Genomic DNA, 21,272 nt, shown 5'->3' with positions numbered 1-21,272 from the left:
CACGTGGGTGCTGGGGATCGAACCTGGGACCTCTGGAAGAGCAGCCAGTACTCTTGGCTGCTGAGCCATCTCTCCAGCCCAGGATCAGCACTTCTTAACCACCTCTGTTCTGCTGTCCCAGAAGCTGAATCTTGATCCTTTCTGCCCCATCTTCTAGCCTTTGTTACATCCACTCATTGACAATGTGACCTGTGAGCCTCCTGATATTGGCTCCGGTTGGTTTCCCCTCTGTAAATAGAGGTTCAGGACGTGATCTCTCCACACCACGGCCATACAGTTTGTAAGCAATATAAGTCTCTGTGTTTACTTGGTTGGGTCTGAGCGGCTGTGGGACTGGTGGGTGACAAAAATTTGTCCTGACTGTAGGCAAGGCAGGAAAACTCTAGCTACACTGGCTTGATGTCTTTTTAAAATTTTTAAATAATAAAAATACAAAAAAGTATTTTAAATGATATTTACTTAATGTCTGGGGGCACACATGTGCCACGGTGGGTATATGGTGATCAGAGACAACCTGTGACTCTCTCCCTCCACCATGAGTGTCCCAGGGATAGAACTCAGGTCATCACACTAGGTGGCCAGCACCTTTATCCATGAAACTATCTTGCCAACCCCCTGTGTTTGATGGTCCCCAGCTGACTTCCAGAACAAACACATTTGAGAAGACTGAGGCTTAGAGATGGGAAGTGGTTTATATTATTCAGCTTCAGAGAGCTGGGGGTCAGTCTTGCATACATGTCTGACACTAGACATGAGCCTGCAAACCCTGAATATTCTTCCCTTATCCTCTTTACCCTATCTTCACCCAGAAGTCTTCAATGTCACTGCCCCATACCCTCAAGAGTTTTGTGGTTATGCCCAGACTCTACTCCAAGATTCTGGTTGAGAGGTCATGCAGGAGGAAGACCCAAGGCCTAGGGTAGGACTTGCAAAACTACCCAAGTGACTCTAGTGTCTGTCTGGGTAGGGAAGCCCTGCCTACAGCAGGTAGATCCAGGTCTTCTAAAACTCTGAATACAATCAAAAGCTTTAATAATTTCAATATAAGTCTAGGGGCGTAGCTCAGTTGGTAAAGTGCTTGCCTAGCATGTGTGAAGCCCTGGGTCCAATCCCTAGCACCACAGAACCTGATGTCTGTAATCCCAGCATTTGGATGGTGGAGGCAGGAGGATCAGGGCTTCAAGACCATCCTTGGCTACATAGTGAGTTCAAAGACATGTGAGATCCTATCTCAAAACAAAACCCACTACATATCAGGTTAATTTGTTACACAGCACTCGGTGACAGCTACAGAGGAGAAAGAGAAATCTAAGAGAGGCTGATGGCTTGACATATTAGTACCGGAGTGCTGTTTTCAGGAATAAGAAATCCAGAAGCAGGAAGCAGCTTGAGAGTTCATGAGCGCTGGTTATGCTTGAGGGTCACAAACGACAAAAGATCCAATGGCACTACAGGGAGATAAAATGGAGCTGGAGCTGGAGGCCAAGATCCATTCATTCAAGGATAGACAGGCTCACCCAGACAGGACATGACAAGTGCCTAGAAGTGACCCAAGAACAGAGCCTCTCGTGGGCACAGGCCTTCAGACAGCCCTGACGATCTTGGAAGATGGTTCAGTTGGCAAAGTGATTGCTACCTGAGCAGAGGGAACTGAGTTTAGAATAACCACGCTTGCCTGTAATCCCAGCCTTAGGGTGGGTGGAAACCAGAGGATCTCTGGGCTCACTAGCCAGCCAATCCAGCCAGCTCAGTGAGAGACTCTGCCTTAAAAACTAAGGTGACAAGCTAGTGAGGTGGCTCAGAAGGCAAGGGTGCCTGCCACCAAGCCTGACAACCCGAATTCAATCCTGGGAGTCATGGTGGAAGAAGAGGATTCGTTTCTGAGAGCTGTCCTCGGACCTGCACACTCGACACACCAAATAAACGCAAAACCCTGAAATAAAACAAGATGGAATGTGAGAGACAACACCTAATGTCAACCTCCCCCCACCCACCACTGCTCTGCCCTGCCTGAGAGAGTAAGATGCAGACTTACACAGAAAAAAGACTCCGCCTTCTCTGACTTACACAGCTAGGCATCTGCTTTGAACCCTAGGTTCTGTTTGCCCTTCTGCTTGAATAAGAAAGGTGGAAAATTCCATTCCAGATGGCACAGGCATTTGGTGGGAAGAGGACACTTGGGGCAAGACTAAGACGAATATTTCATTTTCTGCTACTTTCTAGTGCATCACACTTGCTCACTTTTCCAGCCTTCGAGGAAGGAGGGAAGAGAGAGGAGAGATTCGCTGATTGCTGCTGAACGGGATGGAACATGATGTGTCCTTTGGCTCCACTGAAAACGGACAGTTAGGCAAGCCTGGTTCTGTGCCCAGGGACATGAGTGAGAAACAACCCAAGCGGTCCTGTCTCTGGGCTCTGTAGTGTGGGGGAGTGAAATCATCCCATGGTCTGGATAGTTCCAGAAGAGCCTGCTATCTGTGTGACAAGCCACTAGTCCTTCTGAGTCCTGTAGTAAAAGGAGAACAGCTTGGACTTGCCCTGCAATAAAAGCAGTGTTAAGAGCAGACACCCTATGTCAGACTTGGTCGGAATCCTGGGGTCTTGTCACTTCCCTTGATGACAGATGAGTCCCTCTCTGGCCTCCATATCTGCTGATGCTGTTTGTTCATTTTGAGAAGCCCCCGTCATTCACCTGTCCCACGCAGAGAATGATCGGAGACAGCTGTGCTTTTGGCTTTGAGGAGTTCAAGACAAGAAAGCATGGGATCAGGCAGCAGAAAGCCACTGGAGAAGCCCTGGGAACCGAGCAGCCGGCTGGAATTGACAGTTCTGGTTGACGAGGAGGGTCCCTGAGGGAGACTTCCAATCAGCACTGTCCCCCACAGGCATTGTTTTATGTCACACTGGGAATGATCTGTCTCCCAGCTGGGTTCAAGGACATGGGCTGTTTTACCATTCTCATTCCCACTGCTCTCAGTGCTGGGGGTGGGGTGGGAGGCAGCCCATCTCCACACTAGCGGTCGGGCAGACACTCTAAGATACACATGCTTGGGTCTGAAGTGCAGGAGAGGCAGAGCCACCTGCAAAGCCAGCTTCTGCAGCTCAAACAGCCTGCAACAGTATACTAATGCAATGTGTATTGTGCACCCTGACACTGTGACTCCTCTAGGAATCCCTCCCTGCCCCCATCACCCTGTCCTTTTCCGTCATAGCATTTATCACACTGCGATCACACAACTGTCATGGTGACTGCACCCAGCTCTTTGCTCAGTTTGAAAAGTACTGATCCTATTAGTCTTGTGACCTAAGGGAGGAAGTTTGCTTTGTTGTATTTGTATGAAAATGAGGACATGACGCTCTTAGGTACAGTTGAGGGGAAGGTTTTACTGTAGAGATGAGGGAGAGAACAGCCAGAGGCATCAGGAAGAGTCCAGACTGAGCCTGACCATGAGAAGAGGGAAGAGAGATGGAGCCAAGAGGAACCAAGAGCGTGTAGCCAAAATGGCTGAGTTATATAGCAATCCGAAGGTGGAGGAAGGGAAGACCAGCCTCCGGCTGAAGGGGGTTAGGGTAGGGGCGGGGTGAGAAGTGCTGGGAGGAGCCACAGGTACCCAGTGAGACTGGTCCTGGGTTTCTGTGGGGCCTGACAGTATTTTATATTTATTTGTATATATGTTTGACATAAGTGTGCTTGCGTGTGTGTGTGTGTGTGTGTGTGTGTGTGTGTGTGTGTGTGTGTGTCCCCACAGAGGTCATGGGGATTGGATCCCCTGGAGCTGGAATTACAGGCAGCTCACAGCTGCCTGACAAGGGTGCTGGGAAGGGAACCCAGGTCCTCTGACAGAGGAACAAGTGCTCGTGACCGCTGAGTCTCTCCAGCTCTTTGTTTTGTTTTGAGACGGTCTTGCTGCGCCCTGGCCAGCTGGACTGGCAATGGAGTCTAGGCTACCTTCAGCCTACTCAGGCACTAAGGATCATAGAAATCCACTTTACCGATGGCCTCTCCCCACCATTACCAGCGTTTTGTTGCTCATAGATTTGCTGGCTGTTGTAGGTATGTTTTTATGTGAGTTTCCTAATCTGTGCTTCTTAGCAAGCCTTTGTTCTGGCTCCCGCTGCCCCCACTTTTGGATGAGGAAACTGGTGTTTAAGATGATTAAACTTGCCAGTATGGTGGCACACACCTTTTTCCCCCCTAATTTAACTTTTTATTAATTCTTTATGGATTTCACGTCATGCATCATGATCCCATTCATCTCCCCATCCCTTCATATCCACCCTCTGCCCTTGTAACCTCCTCACCAAAACAAAATAATATTTAAAAGAAAAAAAAGAAAAATCTCATCATGGAAGCTGTAGTGTGACACAGTGAGTCACACAGTGTACCCTTTAGTCCACACATCTTTACTAGCAAGTGTTCACTGAATGAGTCATTGGTCTGGTTCGAGGCCTCTGGCTTCTGCTACACTGTGGACACTGGGCCCTCACTGAGACTCCTATTGGATTTCCTGTTGCTGTCCTGTCATGGAGACCCTAAAGCTTTGGATCTGCAGGTTCGGCCCCTTCATGTGCTCCAGCAGATCATAGATGGGGTGGATATTGGGATGGGCCAACTCATAGGCCTGGTTCTGGGCCTGGGTGGTAGGGACAGGTTATTGATGAAATGGGTTTCTACATCCTTAGTGTCTGGGCAGGTAGACTTTGTACTTCCATTCAAACTGTGTCAGCGCACGCGCTGGCAGTAATCAATGGCTCTCTAATTGGAGTTAAGGCTCACTCAAGAAGAGGGAGACCACGCCTGATGCTGGAAACCTAACCAACTACCCAGGGATAGTGATGTCATGGGTCTTAGAGGAGAGCCCACAAGCACTGTTTTACTAAAGCAGCACAATCACTGAGAACAGTCTAATATCTGTCCTATACCCACAGATAGTGTAGTTCTTACCCTTAATCAAGGAAACTTCTCTTTTCAACAGATGGAGACCATTTCAGAAACCCACAACCAACCAAAATGCTGAGTTATGGAGCCTGGTCCCAGTGGATGCATTTACAAGACACCTCTGTACCTAAGGCTCAGGAAGTATTGCAGAAGAGGTGGCAGAAAGATGTTAAGGGCGGGAGGATCAGGGAGTTTGCTGTGAGACTGTGTCTGGAAGGGTTTTCCGGTGCAAGTGTATCTTAGCAATCTCACTTGTTGTCATCACTAAAGGCCAATTCCGTGTTTCCACCATCACCACTGTGCCATATTTTCCCTATGCTCATGTTCCATAACCTCAATAAAGCCCATGCTATTAATGTTAGCATTTCCGGCATCATCTGGCCAGCCCCTGCTGCGCTATGCACTGCCAGTACTCAGTACTTAGTCAGCCCAGGGTCTTATGGCTGTACATCACCAAGTAATCAGCACAATCACTGTGTGGCTACTTAAGCCTCTGTACACATGCGCTAAGCCCCTCTTTAAAAGCTAGCGCCACCCGCTCCTCGGTCTCTGTCACTTCTCTTCCCAAGGCAAGCCTTCAACAATAAACTTAAAACGGGGGGGGGGGGGGTGAGGGGTGGTGGAGGGGTGGGGTGGGGTTTGTTGTCATGGTTCGTTCCTGCCACTGTTAAACTACAATTACAGCCTGCTCTCTCCTCCTCTCCGCTCTCTCTTCTCTCCTCCCTCTTTCTCTCCATCCTCACTCAGACATGGCCTTTTGCACCACCCCAATAAATCTCTTGCATGAGCTCTGTTGTGTTATGTGACCCCAATCACCAGATACCCTTTGCCACAAAACCCTTTCAGGCCTGTTACCCTACAGTGTCTCCTACTGATGTCAGAAGCCACACTCACAGTCTCACCAACATGGCTGCCTAAACTTGAAGAACAAGGATGACACCAAGCGACATGCCAAAGTGGACAGGGTGACGTCCACAAGGCCTCAACTCTGCACAGAGAACGATAGCACTCTACAGGAAAGCTGAGAGTGGGAGCAATCGTCTTCCCAGGGAGGAGCACACTAACTGATTATCCAATACCAAATGGTCAGCCTTGAAAACGGACATACAAGTAACACGATACAGACTGTCTTAGTTTGGGATTTTATTGCTGTGAAGAGACTCCATGACCACGGCAACTCTTATAAGGAAAACACTTAGTTAGGGTGGCTTGCTTACAGTTTTAGAGGTTCAGTCCATTATCATCATGGTTGGGAGCATGGCCGCATGCAGGCAGATATGGTGCTGGAGCTGCGAGTCCTACATCTTTCAGGCAACAGGAAGTTGACTGAAAGTCACACTGAGGGAAACTGAGGGAGGCTTGAGCAAAAGAGTCCTCAAAGACTCTTTTGTCACCCTCACAGTGACACACTTGCTCCAACAGGGCCACACCTCCTCATAGTGCCATCCCTTTGGGGCCATTTTCTTTCAAACCACCACACAGATGGAACAGGTTTTGAGTGTGTGTATAACATATATGTATGTAATATATATGTAATAACAATAAAAAAAATGCCATGAATTTAATAGACAGCAAGGAGAAGTAAATGGCAAGGTTTGGAGGTAGGAAAAGGAAGGGAGAAATGATGAAATTATAATCTCAAAAATAAATGAAAAATGTTTAGAATCCTTCAATTAAAACAACCACCACGTTGTGCCGGAGTTGCACGTAGCAGTGTTCCCATGACTGTGAGTGTACACAGGATGTCTGCATGGTGTCAAAAACGCTGCTGCCCTGAAGCAGCCAGGCTCCTGGGGAGATGGTCACAGCAAGGACAGTGGGAGCTTCGGCAAGTGAGAGAAAGCTGGGAAAAGCCCCCAGAAGCTGGGGTGGGCATCCAGAGGACACAGGAGTGGGTCTGAAGAGGTCTCACTGGACAAATTTAAAGGGAACATAATAAAACAGAACAAATTATTATTATTATTATTAATAGTATAGAGATTTTAAGAACGTCTATTTATTTTTCTAGCCCAGGAGTCAGGAGTGGTGGTGCACATCTGTAATCCCAGCAGCTGGAAGATGGAGGCAGGAGGATCAATGAGACCTTGTCCTGCTGGGGATTGAATTTATGAATTCAATTTATGAATAATATGAATTTATTTCTCAACTTGTTAAGACAGGTACTCTACCACTGAGCTACACCCCTTGGTACAGCCTCACCTCTTGGCCAAGCATGGCAAATTAAGGTCAGCCTAGGCTACAAAAGAGAAAGGGGAGGAGGAAGTGTTTTGTTGTTTTGTTTTGCTGTGCAGGAGACTGACTACAGAATCTCAAACATAATAGATTAAGCACTCTACTAATTGAGCCACAGTCCTAGCCGGTAACAGAATCCAGGGAAGAGCAGAATGTACTTTTTAAAAAGATTATGTATACAGTGTTCTGCTTGCAGGCCAGAAGAGGGCACCAGATCTCATTACAGGTGGTTGTGAGCCACTATGTGGTTGCTGGGAATTGAACTCAGGACCTCTGGAAGAGCAGCCAGTGCTCTTAACCTGAGTCAACTCTCCTCCTCCACCACCACCCTTTAAAAGAAAAACGATTTACAGACTGTACGTTTACTAGTAGTAATTGCATCAACACTGAGGTCATGGAGAATAACATTGACAGAAGTCATACTTTAAAAAAAACCCTATTACTATGCACATGTGTATGCGTCAGAGGACGGCTTTCAGCGTCCATCCTCTTCCCAGAGTTCTGGGAAAAGAACGCAGGCCGTCAGCCTTGCTCAACAAGCGTCTTTAACCGTAAAGCCACCTCACCTGCTCAGACGCCGTACTATCTTTACGACTGTCTCAGCTCAGTTTTGGAGGGAACCGGAATCGGAGCCCCACCCACTGCGCACAGAGTTCTGCGCGTGCGCAGTCCTAGTCTGGCGAGACAGTTCACACGGCCGGCCGGAGGGTCAGATTGGGCCCGCGAGGCGGAAACCCGCCCCCGCAGTTCCGGCTAGCGCAGCCCCGGCAAGAGTGGCAGCATGGAGGAGGCGCCCCACGGTGAGCTGGCGCGGGCCGCGTGGGCGGCGGGCCGCTGGGACCGGAACGCTCTGACTGTGCCCTTGTCTCCGCGCAGGCTGCCCCGGGGCCGACAGCGCCCAGGCGGGCCGAGGAGCCTCGTGCCAGGGATGCCCCAACCAGAGGCTGTGCGCGTCGGGCGCCGGCGCCGCACCGGACCCGGGTGAGGAAGCGGCCGGCGGACCAGGAAGTGGAAGGGGCGGGGCTTGGAGGATGAATGACAGCGGCTAGCAGGCCGACTTGTCTGTGGTTGAGGGGGGTTTGGCGTAGTAGGCGGAGCTTGAGGAGCGAGGGGCGGCTTTAAAGGTCAACAGCAGAGGAAAGAGGTGGAAGTGGAGGCTGAGTCTGACCTATGACAGCCAGGAAACCAAAGTGGGAATTAAAGTCAGCATGGTGGCTCAGGCCTGTTCCCCCGGCACTCTGGGGGTGGGAGGTAGAAGCAGGAGGATGACCACAAATTAGAATCCAGCCTGGGCTACATGATGAGACCCTGTATAAATAAATGAACATTGGGCCGAGTGTGTTGGCACATGCTTGTAATCTCAGCACTTAAGACGTTTTCACTTTTAGAAAAGAATCAGGAGTTCAAAGTCATCCTTGATTATATAGCGGATTAGAGGCCAGCCTGGGCTTAGATGAGACCCTGTCTCAAAAAAAAAAAAAATCAATAACTGAATAGGACTTTAAAGAAGGCTAGAATAGGAAAAAGTGTTGTAGGACAGGGCAAGTGCTTGAGTGACAGCCACTGACCTCACTGTACACAAGGCCAAGCTCAGAGGACAGATGTTGAGGTCTGTCACAGATCACTGGGCTCTGGTAGGGAGAAGAACCCTTTTGTGGAGTGAGTCCATCACTTGGCAGAAATGAGTGTTCTTTATCTCAGTGGGGAGACAGCTGTGAGGATGAGACCAAAGTGGGGGAGAGAAGCAGGAGCAACCAGATTAAACCCTTCAGGACCGGCTCCAGGTGAGGAGGGCTGAGGTCCCACCCAGAAGGGGCTTGGAAAACAGGAAGCTGGGAGAAGGAAGGCTCTGGTACTGATTGTTGGGTTACCTGCAAACTGTGGCCTTGAGCAAAGTTTCTGATTGCCTTCATCATGAAAAAGTTACCCCACTGTGTCGTTTTTAAAGATTTCAAGAGGATGAGATGTTAGTTATCGGGATGGGTACTCAGCTGTGAGCCTGTCTGTCAGGATTTCTCGTCCTCAGCACTAGTGACGTTTGAAGCTGATCATTCCTGGTTATTAGGGCTGCCTGTGCTTAAACACCTAGCATCATCCTACACGCTACTAGTGGTCCCTCCTTGTGACAGCCAAAGAATGTCTGCAGGTGTTGACCGATGTCCCCTGGGTTGTAAAGCCTTGCTGTCTGCAAGGTTCTGATCAGGAGTTTGAACACCGTACCCTCCTGGGAGCCCATGTTCTAGTAGATGAGGCAATGAATAAATCACACAAGACACTTTCAGGGGTGGCAGTGGCCACATTTTCTTCCTAGCATTTATTATTATTTTGCTGAAGTGATATCGCACAAGGAGAGTTAGAAACAGCTTAGAGGTGACCCTTCCAGCCCTCTGGGAAGAAGGACACTCAGAGCCAAGGCAGGGAGGTCATCGCCTCGACTGCTTCTTTGCAGCTGTGGAGGAAATCAAGGAGAAGATGAAGACGGTGAAACACAGGATCTTGGTGCTGTCCGGGAAAGGTGGCGTTGGGAAGAGCACGTTCAGTGCCCACCTCGCCCACGGCCTGGCAGAAGATGGAGACACGCAGGTGCGACTCTGGGCTGTCCTGGGAGGTGCTTGTGTCAGAGCCCCTGATGGCTTTAGGGGGTGATTCTGAGTCTCCAGGGAACCAACCTCTCTGACTGTCTTGACCCTGCAGAGAGAATGAGGAGCTGCCTGGCCACTGGCTAAGGTGTTTCACTGGGTTCTCTAACCAAGAGGGCAGCTGATTGTCACGTTTCACTGGGGCCTCTTCTACCTGCCCCTCATAAAGCTCTTTCTGTCTTCTTGAAGTCCAGATCCTGAAGTACAGTTTGGTCCATCTCCTGTGAGTGAAGAATGGTAATTACATATTTAAATGGTTACTTCCCAAGTCACACAAGCACCTATATATTATTCTTGTTTTTGTCCATAAAGCAGGAAACATTTTCTGTTGCCTCTTATAGAAATGACCCTTGTGCTAGGTCATTCATCTCAAGTGTACAGACATGAAATTGGAATCACCTCACCAGGCCCATGTGACACATGCTTGTAAATCCCAGTATGTTGGAGCCTGGGGGCAGGAGGATGTCTGAATTCAAGGCCAGCCATGTCTACAGAGTGAGACCCTGTCTCAGAACAGACAAAACTAACTCAGATCCCCAGCACTCTGCATCAGTACCAGCTTTAATAAAGGGTGGTGCCAGCCAAGGGCAGCACAACTTCATATCCCAGCTCTACCCACATCACTGCTGATGCCCAGGCTGGTTGCCAGACTCCGCCTCCATTTTCTCGTCTGTGAGATGGGGCTCAGAGGCCTGGGTGAGAGGGAGCAGTTAAAGTGCAAGTCCTGCTCCTCCCGCACAGTGTCCTGGAAATGTCCCCCACAACCATCCTCATCATGGCTGCACTTTGCTAACTGAAATTCAGAGGGTGATTGCTTTGAGAGCAACCTACCCAACCCACAGGCCAGAGCAGGTTAAATGTTCTGTTAGGGGACAGTCTCTTGCCACCAGAGGGTCAAATTTACATTGCCTAGTACAGTGCAGTCTTTTTGATCACATTGCATTTTCCACAGGGGGTGGGGACTGCAGTACAGTGGTGGAGCATATGTTTGAGAATCAGTCCCTGCCTCCCACAAAAAAAAAAAAAAAATTCTAACAACAAAAGTTGACCTGTATTGGCCAGAATAAGTTTTGGCTCTAGAACTGTTGGGAATATTCTTAGAGTGTCTACCACAGCCTCTGCCCCAGCCAGGCATGGGGAGCTAAGTTCACGTGCCTGTCCTCCATACAAGTGTGTCTTGCTACACACCTGTCAAGACCTTCCAGTATGCAGTTCAGTGTGGAGACAGGACCTGGCAGGCTGTATTTCTTTATGCAGTTAGAGTTATTTAAAAAAACAAAACAAAACAGGTGAGCTGGGTGTGCTGACTCACACCTGTAGCCTTGGCATTTGAGCGGACTGCCAAGAGTTCCAGGTCAGCCTGTGCTACAGAGTGAGCCCCGACTCAGAACTGGAAGCAGGCTGTAGGGAAGCCTGCATTCTCGGGGCGGCGTCCTGGCAGTGACTGCAGGGCCATCTGCCGTGCACAGTGTAGACGCATGTGGTCACCCTGGATGGAGCTTGGTGATGAGCATCAGGAACGCAGTTTCTCCAGCCCTCAGGCTGCCTTCTGTGACCCAGTAGAGGCCTGGCACTCGACTGTTTCAAGCTGCTGTTTGTCATCTTGTTTGGAAAAGACCTAGGGTAAAGACAGTAGAAATGGAGTTGAGTCCCGACATCAGGCAGAGGAAGGAAGATGTATGTAAATGAAGGAGATTTTGTAGTCCAGGCCAAGGGCCTAGGAGGATCCCATACCAGCTTCCATTGCACATGTCCAACTTCTGCAAAGTACCCTGGGTGATCTTGGGCACCATGGATGAAAGGTGAGCAGCATCTGTACTGTCAGTTCAGGGCGTGTGAGGAAGCACCTGAGGCCCTTCCCTGGGTTTGTAGACACCCCAGCTGGAGGAGCCTTAAACCCTCAAACTCATTTCAAAGGCCAGCAGCTCGGATAGGCAAGACCGAGGGAGAAGCCTTCATGTGAAGTGGCTTGGAAGGCTCAGCGTTTGAGCCAGGACCCTGTTAGGGAAGAAAGTTCACATTTTAAGGGGGGCAGAGTTGATACCCACAGCACGTCCACCCCACTTACTGTGAGAGACTCCTCACCCTCAGTCAGCTGGGAGGAGGTCCTGCGGATGGACAGACAGGCCAGGTTTTCAGCAGGCACTCACTAGCCTGGCCTAGGCTGAAGAGGGAAGAAGTGAGTGATGGTGACTCAGGTGTCATCTGCCACAGGGAGCAGCCCAGGGAGGTCCTGAGCACAGCTCTCACCGCCTTCCTGGACAGTGAGGTGACTGTCAATGTGGGTATTGCATCCTGGTGTCACTTGGCTCAGTTCCTTCTGTGGCTTGTGGGGAAAGCCTTTCCTCAGAAGGAGCTGCTGAGACCTGCAGGTGACTGCAGGTGACTGGAGAGCTGCCAGCGCAGCAGAGGTCCTCTGCTTTCCCAGGTCACAGACCCAGGTCCCGTCCTCAGGTGGCAGAAGTCCCTGTGCTGCCCTAGGCGCCAGGCCAGCAGAGGACAGGAGGACAGGAGGCACAGGGGGATCGCGGTGATGAAGTTCTCTGTCCCGGTACACCCCGGTACCACAGTCAGCCGGCATGCAGAGGAAGTAGGATGGAGAGGGAGGAGAGAAGAGAGTGTGAGGCAAGTCCCAGAGTTCCCCAGGGGGTGCACTCTACTTTCCAGACCACCAGTTCTCAAGATGAATGGCTGCCCTGCACAAGGCCAGCACGTGCTGCCACGGGCCAGTTGTCAGCAAGGGTGGGGACAGACTTAGGTACAGTCTCTTCTGAGACTGCCTAAGTCCCCCACAAGAACTCCCCAGATCCCTTTCCTATTTTTAAAGATTATCCTTATTTGCATGTGTGTGTATCTGTGTAACTGCCATGTGTGTGCAAGTGCCTAGAGAGGCCAGGAAAGGGTGTTGGATACCCTGGAGCTGGAGTTACAGGCATTTTTGAGCTGCCCAACGTGGGTATTGGGAACTGACTGCCTTTTTAGAGGACCAGGTTCAATTCCCAGCACCCACATGGCAACTCACAACTGTCTACAACTCCAGTTCCAGGGGATCTGATGCCCTCTTATGGCCTCCATGGGCCAGGTTGGGGGGAGTGTGCATGAGTGCGGTGTCTGTGGAGGCCAGAAGGGGGCACCAGATCCCCTGAAACTGTAGTTCCGATGGTCTTGAGCTACTGGACATGGGTGCTTTGAACTGTGCTCTGTTGAAGAGCAGCGTGATCTCTCAGCGTCTGAGCCCTCCCTCCAGATCTCCTGTCTCACTGTGAGGCTCTGTGGGAAGTCTGTTGTCAACTTGGTCACAGGAAAGTGGTGCTTGCCTAGAGGTCAGCCAGAATTTCTATTCAGACCTCCCCTCCCCAGTAGGCCTGAGTGTGTTATGGGAAGAGCACTGGCACTGGAAACTTTGACTTTGTCCTGTCTCTGTTTCTTACTCACTGAACAAGTCCCCAGACTCTGAATCTCAGCGATGTCTTCTGTGATACAGAAATCACAGGACACTCCTTGGCTGAGTGACCTGCTGTGAGATCACCCTGATCCACACTGGGGCCTGTGTGGACGACGACGACGACGTGCCCTAGTTGTTGTACTGTATCAGTGGCCTGGAATTACACCTTTCCCCTGAGAAAGTGGAAGCTCAGTCGTCTGTTTTAATGTGTCTGTGGCTGTGTCCTGTCCCGATGTGCACATCTCGAGGGTCCAGCAGTCAGTGACCTTCCTCTTCTCATTCCCAGGTCGCCCTTCTGGACATCGATATCTGTGGGCCGTCGATTCCCAAGATCATGGGCTTGGAAGGAGAGCAGGTGAAGTGTCAGAGGACTTGACTGGTTCTCTGTGGGCGAGCACATGCAGGAGCCCCGTCCTTCCTCAGTGGCTGTGGATTTGGGGGTTTGGGATTAGGCATAAAGTGCGTCCACGTCTGTGAGAAGCATTGGTGCCTTCGTGGGTGGGGGAGGGAGACAGCAAGCAGGATGCAGGTGTGAGAGGTGGAAATTCAGCTCTGAGCGCTAACTCGGGGCTCGAGTGTGTGTGGGTCTGCGTGGAAGCTAGGGACTCTCGGTGCTGTGGTCTCGCCTAGGGAGCTGAGAGCCTGCTTATGGGACTGGAGAGTGACAGGGCAGGAAGGACCCCTGGTGGTGTGCAGAAGCAGAGCTGGGCCTCAGAAGCTCCACGTTCTCCTCACGTGGGAGGGCAGAGGACGGGAGGCCAAGGCCGGAGAGGGGCTGGCTTCAGCAGAGTGGAGGGACGGGCCCCCGTACGGAGACCTAGCCCAGAACACTAGCTGCAGCAAGAGCGGGAGCCTTCAGCCTCGGTACATCGGAAGGTCACCCAGGCTCCTCTTGGTCGTACCGCTGAGGCCTTGGGTGTGCTCTGAGGATGTGAGTGTGTGCAGGGCCACCCATGTTGAAGTAAAACGGGATTCTTCCCTGGTCAGTGAGCCCTTGCACAATATACACCCCAACCTGGGTGTGAGCTGCTTATAGTACAAGCATGATTTATGAAGTAGACATTTGGCCAGGCATGGTGCTACAAGCTGTAGTCCAGTCACGTGTGAGGGTAAGTCGGGAGGATCACTTGGTTAGGGGGCCGGGGGGGGTGTCAGGACCCTGTCTAGAAAGAGGAGAAGCACCATCTGATGTGTAGGTGGAAGTTGCTTAAGTTCTAGTTTCATAATAAACAGAACAGAGCCCAGCCCCGGGGGCCCAGGTCCTGAAGTAGCCCCATGGGACTTCCTGGTGACTTTGGGCCCTTGCCCCTGTGGATAGTGTCATGGAGTCAGGGCTCAGGCCACTTACTGGGGCAGGTGTTTTTCTTTATTTTTTTTAGATAAGCTTTCACTGGGTAGCCCTGGCTGGCCTGGAACTCACAGAGATCCACTTACCACTGTCCCCTAAGTGCTGGGATTAAAGGTGTGCGCCACCATTCCTGGCCTAAGGGCAACTTTTAAAATTGTATTTCATTTCATTTTGTGTGTGTGTGGGGGGGGGGGGTTTCCTGCACGTATGTCTGTGCACCACATGCTTACAATGTCCAAAGAGACGAAAGAGGGTGTCAGATTGCTAGAAACTAGAATTACAGACAGATGTGAGCCACCACCATTCAGATGCTGGAAACTGAACCCAGGTCCTTTGAAAGCATAGCCAGTGCTTTTAACCGCAGAGCCGTCTCTGCACCCTTTGGGGTGGCCTTGAATCAACTGTGGCACTAACGGTCACAGGTCGTAGATCCCTTCTGCTCCTCTGCATCGTGACCTGGCTGCCTTCCGTGTGCCTGAAGAAGCAGCAGCTGGCCAGCCTCTCATTCTTTTCAAATACCTAAAGTTGTGCCTGAACTTGAATGATTTTGGTTCCTTGACAAGAAGAGACGGGATAGAGGGTTTGTGTCAAATAAGGTCTTCATTTCTCCACCCTCCATTGGGAACTCAGCAGCTAGCAGATCAAGGTGCTGAGGACTGATTCTGTTCTTGGGATCCACACAATGGACGGAGAGTCCTGAAGGTTGTCCTCTGACCTCCGTGTGCAGTCAAGACGCACATACGCACGCACGCACTAAATAGATGTAATTTAAAAACCTTTTTTATTGAGTGATGCAGTACAGGACGGTGAGTCGCACTGTGTGAAGCCATCTTCTTTGGACACTTTGTCAGTGATGATGTGACCAGAGTGCACAGTGATAAGAATGACTATCATGTCCCCACAGGTTCACCAGAGTGGCTCCGGCTGGTCTCCAGTGGTGAGTTAGCCTTTCTGGGGGGCAGGGTGAGTTAAGTCTATCTGATGGGCTATCGGAGGTGGGGTTGGCAAAAATATTGCTCAACTTGACCGTTTACTGAGGCTGTTTTCCAAGCATGCAGGTAAGATCAAGGACTGGCGGGCCTTGTCTGTGGGGCTGATGGACCTGTGCTTTCTGGTTCCATGGCTACCAAGTGGTGGTGTGAAACTGACCACAGTGTGTCCCAGTCAAACCTCACCTCCAAGACCGGATTGTGAGGTCTCTGCTCATCCAGTTAGGACACCTGAGGAGATGGTGTTTGTTTTAGCTTCGTTAACCTGTCGTTGAGGCACAGGCCAGACTTGGCCTCTTGTAGATCTCACCGTGGCCACCTAAGGCTGCAAAGGCAAGCATAGGTGTGAGGGCACATGATGCCTTCATCTTGAGATTTTTTCTTTACCAAATCCCCTGGGAAGTCCCCACATGTGGTTTGTGTGAGGTGCTGTGCCCGTTCCCACCAGCAAACGTGTTTCTCCCCATTCCCTCTGCAGTACGTGGAGGACAACCTGGGGGTGATGTCTGTGGGTTTCCTGCTCAGCAGCCCTGATGATGCCGTCATCTGGAGGGGACCGAAGAAAAATGGTTGGTCACTCTGCTCCTCTGTCTCAAATTCCTGGATCTGCCTACATCCAGACTAGCCTGTCAGGGAGACTGCATGCATGGGTTCAGTGGTATTTGGTGCTATTGCTTTGGTACTGGGGACGGACGGACGGGCGGACGGACGGAGCCCAGGTCCTGCATACTAGTGCTTGACCTGGAATGAGAAATGCCAGTTTTCAGTGTAGACATTTTAGTACCTGCTGCGAGCTCTTCTGCTCTTAAGACTTTCAGAATCCTGAAGTTATTTGTAGTGTGGTGTCACATGACTGGTTTGTGTCAAGGAAGGAGGTGTGAAGTGAAACCCCTTGCTGGGTCAGTGTAGGGAAACAAAGGCATGCAGAAAGCATGGCCTGGGGCAGCCACCTTCTCTCACTACTGACACTTCGGTCACATGAGTCTGTTGGGGCAATATGTCCATACCATACATGATGATAGTAGTACTCCTGACCTCATGGCCACCCAACATGTCTGCAGACCTCACCTCCTGCTCCCTGGGGACAACAGAATCACTTGTTGAGGGCCCCTGCCATGGAGTGTAGGAATGCTCGTGCAGACTGAAAGATCCTTCTGGAGATATGTACAGAAGGAGGGCACACACTCAGCCTTGCTCCCTTCCAGGCATGATCAAGCAGTTCCTCCGTGATGTAGACTGGGGAGATGTCGACTACCTCATTGTAGACACCCCACCCGGCACATCCGATGAGCACCTCTCTGTTGTCCAGTACCTGGCTGCGGCGCACATTGATGGGGCGGTGATCCTCACCACCCCTCAGGTGAGTGAGCACCAAGCCATGGTCACATTCCCCAGCACTCGATGGTGTGCCCAGTGTCACGGCCATCCCCTGGACCACACGTGTCTTCCAGTGCCCTGTGGCTGTGGGATAACTGCTCTGTGAACTTTGCCAGGAGGTGGCCCTCCAGGATGTCCGGAAAGAGATAAGCTTCTGCCACAAGGTGAAGCTGCCCGTTATTGGTGTGGTGGAGAACATGAGCGGCTTCATTTGCCCCAAGTGCAAGGTGAGGGTCCCGGGGTGGGGCCACTGCACCCCCCTGTCTTAGTGGGGAAACAGCAGGGGTGCTTCTCTAGGCTCCCTGCTGGGTCAGGAAGGGAGGGGTCTCTGTCAAGCCCTCCTCTGCCTGAGTGAAGATGCTTTGGAGTTTCACATCCAAAAATTAGCCACTGTTTTAAAACATCTGGAAACTAGTGTGTCCTAAGATACAGAAGCAGAGTAAAACTTCCTCCTCTTTCTGCTTCACAGAAAGAGTCCCAGATCTTCCCTCCCACAACTGGGGGTGCAGAGGCCATGTGCCAGGACCTGAAGATCCCTCTTCTGGGCAGAGTGCCACTGGATCCACTCATCGGTGAGTCTGAGGGGCTTATGCTGCTTACACAGCCATCATAGCAGCTCGAGGGCTCGGAACAGCAGTGGTGGGTCAGAGCTGGACCCACAGAGTTCCTTAGAGGCTGCAGCCAGTGAGGCCTGGGGCAGGTACCTCAGATCCACTCCATGAAACCCCAGCCACATGCCCCTAGGCCTGCAGGACCCCTTCGTCACAGCAAGCGCTGAGACAGCCCACTCCATGCCACTTGGGTGGGCACTGATATGCTATGGGGACCATGCTGGGTATCATAGGATCCTGACATTTGCACTCTGAGTGGCTTCAAAACTGGAGAAGGAGTACACACCTATCTCCACCCCAGGCTCACCCAGGATATCAGCTTGCGGAGGGAAGTGGAGACAGGCAGGGGCTCGGCTTCCCCTAGATTTCAGTTCCCCAAGATAAGAGCTGAGCTTGTGTGAGTGGTGAGTGCCTGTGACAGGACTGGCCTGTGAGTGGGGCAGTGCCGAGCCTGACCAGAGTGGACTCAGCTGCAGGTGGCTGTGCGCCCAAGTGTGGGAGCTGGCCTTTCCTGGCAGGGACGCCGGGACTGAGATGTTTGAGCCGGGCCTGGTGTATGCCAGGCAGCAGCATGGGGACCTGGGCACAAGGGAGGTTCACAACCAATGAGCTATGTCTCCCCAGGTCACATATGGTCCGTGTGTGTGTGTGTGTGTGTGTGTGTGTGTGTGTGTGTGTGTGTGTGTGTGTGAGAGAGAGAGAGAGAGAGAGAGAGAGAGAGAGAGAGAGAGATCCACCCCAGTGTGGGTGACCATAAAGATGAACTGATATGGGGAGAGAGCAGAGGGTAGGGTGTGGGCACCGTGGGGCCTGTTCTAAGCACGAGAGGCTGTGTGTGTTCTGCATGGACATGTGCATTTCTGGGGAGATGCTCCGTTCACCCTGCCTGCATTTCCTTTCTTAGCCCTTAGGTCTTGCCACACACATAGTCTCTGTTGATTCCCTCCCCTGAATTCTCATTTTCTTGGGCTGCTGGTTAGTGGATCTAATGCAGATTTCTGGGCCCGCCCGAAGCAGCACAGTTCTTTGGCCCTGGAATCTGCATTTGCCATGTGCCGCCCAGCTGGCTTGCGGCAAAGGAAAGCAAGAGTTGCTAGGGGCGGGGACGCAGCTGAGGCCTCTGTTGTGTGCCCCAGCTTTGCTCCCCTTGAGTGGGGAGCCCCAGGCAGCTGTGCCCCAGCAAGCACCAAGTGGGGCTTTCACAGGGTCTCGTGTTCTGTCTCTTTAAGGTAAGAGCTGTGACAAAGGGCAGTCGTTCTTTGTTGAAGCCCCAGATTCACCAGCCACAGCAGCCTACCGAAGTATAATTCACAGTGAGTGCTTGAGACGGCTACTGGCAGGAAGTCCCTGGAGGGGTGGCGTGGGCAGAAACAGAAGGGTGATCACCTGGCTCCTCGGGAGTCTTCTCCCCATGTGTCCGTGTTGTGACCTAATTCTTAGTTTGAGAAACAGGGAGGGTGAAGTTGAAGCGTGGGAGATACAAGCCGTAAAGGCCAGTGACACTGATGGAAATCCTAGCTGTGGAGGGCCAGAGCGGGCCATGGCAGCTGTGGGCCTGGGTCCTGCGGAGGGACAGGCGAGAGCTCACCCCTCACTTATTTTCTAGGAATCCGAGAGTTTTGTGGGTCTCGTCAGTCACATAATGCGGACCTCATCAGGGGACAGGACCTGTAGGCCCAGGTGGTCAGCCGGGACAGGATTTGAAGTCACTTCCTTAAGACTTTAATCACCTATCTGCCTGCTTCCTCCAGATCAAAGGTATAGGTACTCTGCATACAGGTGCCATTCATCGTAAAATAAAACTGTCTCCTTGAACCCGTCCCTGAGGGGCTGCTTTCTGGAGTCCAAAGACTCCCAGGAGCTCTTTCTGCCTCAAGTGTAAACCTAGGGAGGGACAGAGGAGGACTGTGGCTTCGGACGGAAGTGACAGCGGCCCCGGCCCACACTGGGTCTCCAGCTCTGGGATCACGCTTCTCCAGCTCTGGGATCACGCTTTGGCGAAGGGCCATCAACCCCCTCCCTCAGAAAGGCCCAGAAGGCGCCCACAGGGTAGTAGGTACCCTCAGGACATCCAGTAATTCTCAGGGTTCCAGGCAAACTCTTTCCTGGTGTTAACTCTCCTGACCTGAGACTGAGTGAGACAGGGGCTGAGCTGCTGAGGGAAGTCCTTTCAGATCCCCACACCACTGTGCTGTGGCAGGAGAAGGTGGGCAGCCCCTCCCTGTCCTCCTCTTCCCCTTCACACACGTACTATTGGAATGTGCTGGGGTCTCTGTGGGCAAGATGTGACCTTCCTGAAGGTCAGTGGTTCTGGACAGGCCTAAACTTCGGGGCTCCAGCTTGGACTTGCTCCAGGTCAGCTTGGAGCACTGAGGAGAGTCCCCCTAGACCTCGGGCAGAGCTGCCCAGGGCTGCATGTCCCATGAGTGCCCAGGCCTCAGGTCTGCATCCATTGCTTACCTAATGCTGGTGGATGTCCAGTCCTTCAATCCTGGGCTTCTGAACGTCACTTGGGGATGCCTGCAAGGCAAGAAGAGCCATGACTGCCCCAGTGAAGAGCCATGACTGCCCCAGTGAAGAGCCATGACTGCCCCAGTGAAGAGCCATGACTGACAGAGACATTGCCACAAGCAGCAGCATTGAGACCACTGCACACTGAACTTGTCAGACCAAAAACTCCTCCGTCCCTCCCTTCCAGAAATACTCCTGGGGCTGGAGAGATGGCTCAGCAGTTAGGAGCACTGGCTGCTCTTCCAGAAGACCTGGGTTCAGTTCCCAGAACCCACATGGCAGCTCACAACTGTCTGACACCCCCCACACACACAGACCTGCATGCAGGTGAAACACCAGTGCACATAAAATGAAAATAAATTATTTAAAAACTGTTTCCTGGCTTCAGAACAAAACAGAAGGCTTTGTCACTCCTTTCCTTAATTCTGCGGGGCGGTTTTGTGTGTGTGTGTGTGTGTGTGTGTGTGTGTGTGTGTGTGTGTGTGTGTGTGTGTTTATGTAGGTATGTGCAGGTTTGTGCATGCACCTATGGGAATCAGGACAACTTTTGGGGGATTAGTTTTCTCTTTCCACCCTGTTTTTGAGGCAGGGTCTCTACCCTGTCTCTGTACTGTGTACTCCATGCTAGTTGCCCATGAACTTCTATATCTCCCTTTCATTTTACCCCAGAACTACCATGATTATAGATGTATGCCACCACATCTGGCTTTTGTGGATTCTTGGGATTGAATTTAGGTTGTCAGGTGATGGGAGCCATAAGCCTAAGCGACCCTTGACACACATGCTGCCATATTTGGGTTTCTCTCCTCTTTTCTTAGATCTAGCTAGGCCTTGCTTAAATCTTCATAGCACCAGAACGTCTTCTCACAAATACCAGAACCTCTTCTCAGAAATCAGGTGACCAAGCTGTAGTTAGACAATTAGGCAATTAGGTAAGAGTAGATAGATAAACCCCAGAGCAATATTCCCTGCTGGCCGAACAGCCCATAATTAAGTTGCTTCCGGCTTGCAAACCCCTTTGCCTACCTATATAAGCCTTGTGAGAAAAATAAAATTTTGGAGCTTGATCAGACGTCCTGTCTTGCTCTCATTCTTTGTGTCTCTTGTCCCTCTTATTCCCCAGCCCTCCCTTTAAGTCCCTGTTGAAGACCCCGCTGGCCAGGGCAGTCAGGCTTACACAT

At 51.4% G+C, this 21,272-nt stretch overlaps 3 protein-coding genes across 7 annotated transcripts in view; 1 reads left to right on the top strand and 2 right to left on the bottom strand.

Moving 5' to 3' along the window:
• The window catches only part of Tekt5 (tektin 5), a 58,347-nt gene extending 50,478 nt beyond the window's left edge, over positions 1–7,869 (bottom strand). The window contains exon 1 of the mRNA XM_076577875.1: positions 7,738–7,869. The gene's annotated coding sequence lies outside the window, so the exon portion shown is untranslated. The remainder of the gene's footprint in view (positions 1–7,737) is intronic.
• Nubp1 (NUBP iron-sulfur cluster assembly factor 1, cytosolic) lies at positions 7,842–20,467 on the top strand. 3 transcript variants are annotated; one of them, XR_013053161.1, is made up of 12 exons: positions 7,842–7,971; positions 8,048–8,152; positions 9,621–9,754; positions 13,542–13,610; positions 15,508–15,540; positions 16,071–16,161; positions 16,798–16,952; positions 17,086–17,196; positions 17,439–17,541; positions 18,810–18,893; positions 19,187–20,131; positions 20,177–20,467. XR_013053161.1 is itself a non-coding variant. In XM_006983913.4 (11 exons), the coding sequence occupies exons 1-11, from the start codon at positions 7,953–7,955 to the stop codon at positions 19,252–19,254; spliced, it is 972 nt and encodes a 323-aa protein (XP_006983975.2). In that variant the 5' UTR covers positions 7,842–7,952; the 3' UTR covers positions 19,255–20,467. The 3 variants fall into 3 exon arrangements, 2 of the variants coding, with proteins under 2 accessions (XP_006983975.2, XP_076433991.1); XM_006983913.4 differs by having other exon boundaries at positions 19,187–20,467; XM_076577876.1 differs by lacking the exon at positions 13,542–13,610 and having other exon boundaries at positions 19,187–20,467.
• Positions 15,366–21,272, bottom strand: part of Tvp23a (trans-golgi network vesicle protein 23 homolog A) — a 38,515-nt gene continuing 32,608 nt past the window's right edge. For 2 of the 3 annotated variants that reach the window (XM_042283544.2, XM_076577880.1), the window contains 2 exons: positions 20,041–20,100; positions 15,366–15,917 (listed from right to left, as the gene is read on the bottom strand). In XM_042283544.2, coding sequence (XP_042139478.1) covers positions 20,041–20,100 — 60 coding nt within the window. In that variant the 3' untranslated portion in view covers positions 15,366–15,917. Of the gene's footprint in view, positions 15,918–16,232; positions 16,334–20,040; positions 20,101–21,272 lie in introns of those variants that run through there. The other variant, XM_076577878.1, reaches the window with a different exon arrangement.

The sequence above is a fragment of the Peromyscus maniculatus genome, chromosome 8 (assembly GCF_049852395.1).
Source record: "Peromyscus maniculatus bairdii isolate BWxNUB_F1_BW_parent chromosome 8, HU_Pman_BW_mat_3.1, whole genome shotgun sequence".
NCBI lineage: Eukaryota > Metazoa > Chordata > Mammalia > Rodentia > Cricetidae > Peromyscus > Peromyscus maniculatus.
The sequence above is the reverse complement of the archived record's forward strand: the minus strand, read 5'-3'. Positions and strand labels throughout refer to the sequence as shown.